Source organism: Bemisia tabaci, chromosome 6 (genome assembly GCF_918797505.1).
Source record: "Bemisia tabaci chromosome 6, PGI_BMITA_v3".
In the NCBI taxonomy this organism is placed as follows: Eukaryota; Metazoa; Arthropoda; class Insecta; order Hemiptera; family Aleyrodidae; genus Bemisia; species Bemisia tabaci.
In genome coordinates, this window is record NC_092798.1 from 1,077,031 (window position 1) to 1,083,839 (window position 6,809).

Below are 6,809 nucleotides of genomic sequence, written 5' to 3' on the forward strand. Positions count from 1 at the left end.
ATAGTTTTTCCTTTCCACCGATAACATGTTAATTTTGAAGGAAAATGATGGTGTAAGTTTTAATACTGTACTAATATTGAGTATTTTTACAAGAACAGAAGAAGTTGCACGATTTTGAGAACACTGTAATCGCGCTGGGTCCTTTTCCCTAAATGCGATGCACTTTGACTACTATATGGTATAACAATTTATTGCAATCTATGCTACTTGTGCTGTGAACTTCAGGATTGAGATGAGGAAGGAAGCTGACAAGAGAGAAGACAAATTCGATACAGAGGGATTTAATCAGGGATTTTACTGAGAGATGCCTACCCGACATTAGCCCCGGTGGCTGGGCGTAAACAGTAGTCATACTGACAAGATTCAGTATACCTGACATAATTCAGCCTTTTTACATACATAACTTGATAGTGAAATCCATCTCCGTAATCCTTATATATTCACAGCCTAGAAGTTTCGTTCCTTATCAAATGAAAGGTGATCAGACACATTTTCTTGATCCTCTTCGGAACCGATTCTTTGTTTAATTCATCTAGATTTTGGGACTTTCATCATCTCCTTCAATTCCTTCTCCAGTTTCACAATTTTCTTGAACAAGTTCTTGTGCCAAACATCTCTGGTCATCTCCCTGAGCTCTTTGTTGATCATAGATGATTTTAAGTTGCAAAAGTAAATCTGCCAAATTTGTACCATATTTTGCAGAGATTGGAATCACCTGATTGTCTGGATACTTATCCATCAATATCTTAAGATTTTCCTTCGATTCCGCCATATCCACTTTGTTGGCAACAATAATTTGTGGTTTTTCGCACATTCTTTCATCAAACTTTTCCAACTCGTACCGGAGCTTCTTCAAAGTATCCCATGGTTCAGGGAGAGCTGTGTCAATTATCATTAACAGTCCAGTACAACGTCTCGCATGTCGTAAAAATTGTATTCCAAGCCCTTGGTTCTGATGAGATCCCTCTATAATACCAGGTAAATCTGCGACAGCTACTTGTTCAAAATCTTCGTATTCGATAATGCCCACATGGGGTTGAACGGTGGTAAACGGATATGGTGCTATTTTGGGCTTTGCTCTGGAGATGGCTTGTAACAAAGTGCTCTTGCCAGCATTTGGAAAACCCAGCATTCCAAAATGTGCAATACTGGCAACTTCAAGGATGTATTTATAATCCTCTCCTTCACCTCCGTACTCCGCAATCTTTGGTGCTTGAAATGTATCAGTGACAAAAAAATGATTTCCTTTACCTCCAGCGCCACCTCGGGCTGCAACAAACATTAAGCCATCTTCATTCAGATCAGCCACAATCTTGTCTTCCTTGTTTCTGACTAGAGTTCCAACAGGAACGGGTACTATAGTGTGTGAGGCATTCCTTCCATTGCAATCCCTATTGTAACCCTTTTCTCCATTATCACCTCGCAGGACGGAGGGCACATGATGCAAATCTCGAACACCATCTGTTGCTTGAAAAATAACGTGTCCTCCATGCCCGCCATCACCACCATCTGGTCCTGCACGTGCGTTGGACCAAGCACTTAAAAACGAAAGAGCGCCGTTTCCTCCATTACCAGCGCAAGTGCGAACAACTTTCACATCCAGAAATCCTCGTGTATTATCTCTTATAGATTTCCTTTTTTTGGGCCGCAAAGCTTTGGCTACAGTTGTCGAGTATTTGACATTATGTCTGAGATTTGATGTAATCAATATGCCTAGGATGGAGCGAAGGCGGTCACTCAACATGTTTTCCTAGCGTTAGGTTAACGTTGCGTGAGACAGACTGAAAAATGTCAGATAGACTGTATGATAAGGGATAGACTTGACCGCAATAGATAGACTTACTGCTAAACTTGAAGTAGTTCTGACTGACTGTCAGGACAAAATGACTTTTTCTTGACAGTTAGAAACTGAAAGGCGCAGCTTGACTCCAAGACATGACTAGATCTTGTGCGATGAACAAATTCAATTCACAACCATTAACTTGACCGGCTGACTTAATGAAACAAAGACCTGATGTACTGAACAGTGATCAATGATTATTATGACATGAGATGCCAAAGAAGCCACACAATTTGGCTCTGCCGTCTCTGCACGAAGCACGATCACGAAGCACAACAAACATGAAACAACATGGACTTAAAGGTTATGTTCTATTGTTGACATGCATTGACGTATAATACAATCTAGACCGCGCATTGGGCCCGACTTTAGGCGGGGAAGGTAAGACAGCTAGGGGGGTAAAGACGCGCCTTCAGCCTAGTTGATACCGCCGGATATACGAGCTAAGTGTACCCGTATCAGGCAACGGCACCGAGAAGACTGGCATTTCCATTGTCTCGGTCGGTACACTTACTGAGTGTTGCTGGGTTGCTTATCGTCTCGCCTGAAGGGACTCTAGTCTTGCCGAAATTTCCTAATGCGCGGTCTAGATTGTATTACACGTCTATGACGCGCCGTTTGGGCAGAAAAACGCACAACTCTGTGACCGCGGAGCATCAGAGTGCATCGTTCGCATCGGTTTCACCGGTGCAACACATCGGTGCCACCAGCCTTCCCCGGCTTTTGATTGGCTCGCAATTTTCCTCAATTTTCTTTAGTTTGAAAGAAAATTTCTCGTGGAAACCTCTCTGAAGTGCTTCTCAAAGCGACTACAAAGCTATTGATATATTACACCTACCATGTTTCTGTTTTTTTACTTTCAATTTGAATCAAGTCTCAAAAAAAAGCTGTACCTAACCTAATCTCAACCATGGGTGTTCATTTTCATTGCCAAGAGAAAACATTGCAAATAGCCACCAGCAGTTCTCGATCGTCTCCCTGAAATAGTAATTCACACCCTTTCTTCATGACAATCTCAAAATTTAGTCCTCGCCCTAAGTTTGGGACCATTTCTCAGTTTTATCCTTGGTGTTGCGGTGTCATCAGAAGTGCACAATTTCTGTAGGATCAGTTCATGGTATGATTTGGAATATTTTAATTACCACTTATCTCGGTATGTGACACTACAGACTTCCTGTCATACTTTATTTTCTAAATGGGAAACCACTTGACGGAAGGTTTTAAAAACTGCCGTGATTTTTCTTCTTTTTACGAAGAAAATCCTGCAGGAACTTCAAGGAATGATGTCGATTTGTACTCTTTTATTAAAAGAATATAGGAGCTGAGATTTTTAAACACTGTAAGAAGTTTCAACCATCTGCTCTGCAAAGATAATTTGAATTCAAATCATCCTATGAATAGAATACCATGCATTCGGAAGGGGTGAGCACTTGAGGTTTCATTTGCCTGGGGAGGCGCCTTTCAAATTCACTGCCAAAGGGACTCTAGCAATATCTGGCAAATGGAAGGTACTGTCCTAGTCCAAAAAATGTAAAGAAAGCCTAACCACCCCCTGGGCTCGATGTAGTTGCTGGATTTTTCCCCCTATTTCTGGATTATTATTTGAGGATGCCTACTGGATCTTAACTTTTACAGAAGACGGAGTTAATGCTGAAACAGGAAAATTTAAGTTGGAAAGTCTGAGAAGTGGATCCGTACCTCAAAAGTCTGAAGCTTCACCTTTATTCCAGCCCAAAGAGATGGTTATAGAAACATTCAAATTTTCAAAAGATGTTAACTTAGGGCAGCAGAGAAGGAACAAGCAAGGTCAAAGGTTCAACCCTGTAGGGAAAAGGGGGGAATAGGAAGGAAATAAGGACAAATCTATCGGGATCAGAAAAGCGTGTATGAACGTGAGAGAGGATCAGAAAGACAAGTGGTGGTGCGTAACCATAGATACATACAAGAGATATACATGATACAGTCAAAATCGTACAAACCCGATACAGGGAGAAATGGCATTGATTATGACTCTGTTTAGAAAAAAAAAAGTTTAAAAACTTGCTTTGGATGTTTTTCACCCCTCTCAGGGAAAAAGAACAGATATAAATTCAGGTATCAAAGAAAAACAGTGACAATAATGGGCGGCGCTTCGTTCGAGGAAATTTTGAGTGACATTTAGTGCTCACAGCATTCATAAAAGCGCTCATAATGACATTTTTGAAGGTTTATCCAAACGTGAATGACCATTAAAATCTTCTTGACATGACTTGGAAATAATTTCAATGAAATTTCAATGCACATTTCAAAGATTTAGGAAACCTGTGATGATGATTGATTTTAAATGATTATGAGCTTTGAGTTAGACCAAGAACAACACAAGACACACCTGAGCAGCCTGATTGTTGAAATTTTTTGTTTGTCGGGACGGCATAGATGACATAGGTTAAAAAACCGAGCGAGATTAGTCGGCTATGTCTTATCCCTGCTTTGTCGTGCCTTTGTCAGGTGGAATGGACAACATACTGTCGGAAACTTAAGAGGTGCCGTTAGCTTGTCAAGAGTTCAACTTGACATAGGCACGACAAAGCAGCGATAAGACATAGCCAACCAATCACGCTCCGCCTTTTAACCGATGTCATCTATGTCGTCCCGACAAACAAAAAATTTCAACAATCAGGCTGAAATCACATGATTCATTTTGTTCCCTATAATATCCGTAGAGGAATGGTAAAGGAAATCATTCGGAGTCCGATTAGCACTCACTAGGAAAGATTTATTCACGTCAAGGAAATACATATTAAATCTTAATTTATACCTACATACATAAGCCATGGAAGAATTATTAGAGAATGACATAGAATGCGTCATCAGTATAAGTCATTAGATAATTTTTCTTGATCCATCGAAGACTTTTCCTTTGAGAAACTGTCATCAATGAGCAGCTTTGACCGCAACAAAGGACCGCTCACACTGAGACAGGTGCTCAAAGTTTCTACGCTAGGCTTTCGGGTACAGTAATACACACCATTTGTCACTTCAACGATAAATTTAGAGCACAAGTTGTTTAAATAAAACCATGAAACAAGCTTAATTTCCATCTGTATGCTGCAGTCATGAGATGCTGCTCTCGGAGAACGATTCCTGATGCAGACACTTGTAGATACAGAACTGAAATGTAAACTTTTGATTATTACCAAAGTAATTGTTTATGATGAAAAAGTAACACTGCTAAAGCTGAGACTTGAAGGAGAGGCACAATTAAATCCTCTTCGAGGAAAAAAAGCAGATCAAACCGACGAGCTACTTGGCTTCAGCTTCAACCATTAGGAGCGAAAGGAACAATGAAGAAATGCCATAAACTTTAGAAACTGAAGTGAAAAGGTATTAAGCCGACACTGATTGAAAGACAAAAAACCATTTTAGGTCACAAAAGATGATTTTAAATTGAAAATTTGTCAAATTTCAGATCGAGAACTGCTGGTGGCTATTTGCAATGTTTTCTCTTGGCAATGAAAATGAACACCCATGGTTGAGGTTAGGTTAGGTACAGCTTTTTTTTGAGACTTGATTCAAATTGAAAGTAAAAAAACAGAAACATGGTAGGTGTAATATATCAATAGCTTTGTAGTCGCTTTGAGAAGCACTTCAGAGAGGTTTCCACGAGAAATTTTCTTTCAAACTAAAGAAAATTGAGGAAAATTGCGAGCCAATCAAAAGCCGGGGAAGGCTGGTGGCACCTATGTGTTGCACCGGTGAAACCGATGCGAACGATGCACTCTGATGCTCCGCGGTCACAGAGTTGTGCGTTTTTCTGCCCAAACGGCGCGTCATACTCGTCAATGTTGACATGGGATAGGATCTAGAGAGTATTGAGGGTAGCCTACCCGCTATGGAGCTAGGTGTTGCCATGTTGCAGGCATGATTCACTAACCCTAACGAGTAGGAAAATTGAGTGAAATATTCTTTTGTGTAATTCAGACCACCTGTCCATGCTTTTTCCTTGAAAATCTTAGGTTGCATGTTGCATGAAGTCAGGAATAGCTTGGTGATCTAGGAATTGACTAGAAGGCAGTTGGAAATGAAGGTTCCCCGGCCCCCACCTATCGGATACCCTTCAGATATGCCGATCAGGCTTTGAGATGATGAATTAAGATTCTAGAGAAAGTTAATGACTGACTAGTTGAGAGCATGTTACAAGTGGCCTGGAATATTCCGTAAATGATAAAGTTGGCAGTACTCGTTTCGATGCAACTTGTCTTCTCAAATTACTCATTCAAATAAGAGAAAAATTATCTTTGTTTCAGACTGGAAATTCGTTGGATGAGATCAATCAGGAAAATAGCCAAAGGAGCATATTAAAGATTTTTTTTTTTCAAAATAAAAAATTTCGAAATGCGTTACGTTTAACGGAAAGAGGCTGAGGAATACTTACTTTAGAGAGGATTGAGTTGAGTGAATTTTGACCTTAATATTATATTGTTTTTCTTCAGCCAAAAAATTCTAGCCGACTAAGAATTCGTATAGCTAAAACATAGCGATGGCGTAAGTCCGCAATCACATATCTCGTTTGCAGTGCCTAAAAATCTCCGCCTCTATGTTATTTTTTTAAAGGAGAACAAATTGACATCATTCTTGGAAGTTTATATGCAGAATTTTCTTCGCACGGAGAAGAAAAATCACAGCAGTTTTAAAGAATTGCCGTTTATAAAGAAAAGTATGACAGGAAGTCTGCGACATCGCAAACCGAGTTATTTGATTGCCGACTTACATCATCGATAAGTTTTAAAACACTTCTCTCAGTTTTGACTTGATGTATGCTAGGTTTTTTCCCGATAATTCAGTTGAATCTTGTTTGAAGATCTTTTTGCATCTGAGAAGCTGATGCTTCATTTTACTTATTTTTCAATCATGAGCTGAGCTTTTTACCACATTTACAACCCCTTTGATAGACTTCATGCATAATGCTATCTGTAGTCAAGGAAAATCA

General features: G+C 39.8%; 1 protein-coding gene across 1 annotated transcript; it reads right to left on the reverse strand.

Annotated features, from left to right (window-relative positions):
• Positions 1-270: 270 nt before the first annotated feature.
• LOC109033896 (mitochondrial ribosome-associated GTPase 2) lies at positions 271-2,131 on the reverse strand. The gene has a single exon (XM_019046747.2). The coding sequence runs from the start codon at positions 1,742-1,744 to the stop codon at positions 533-535; it is 1,212 nt and encodes a 403-aa protein (XP_018902292.2). The 5' UTR covers positions 1,745-2,131; the 3' UTR covers positions 271-532.
• Between the last annotated feature and the right edge of the window lie 4,678 nt (positions 2,132-6,809).

Excerpts from the sequence above, each read along its gene's own strand:
- LOC109033896 (XM_019046747.2), bottom strand. The coding sequence starts at position 1,744 with ATGTTGAGTGACCGCCTTCGCTCCATCCTAGGCATATTGATTACATCA.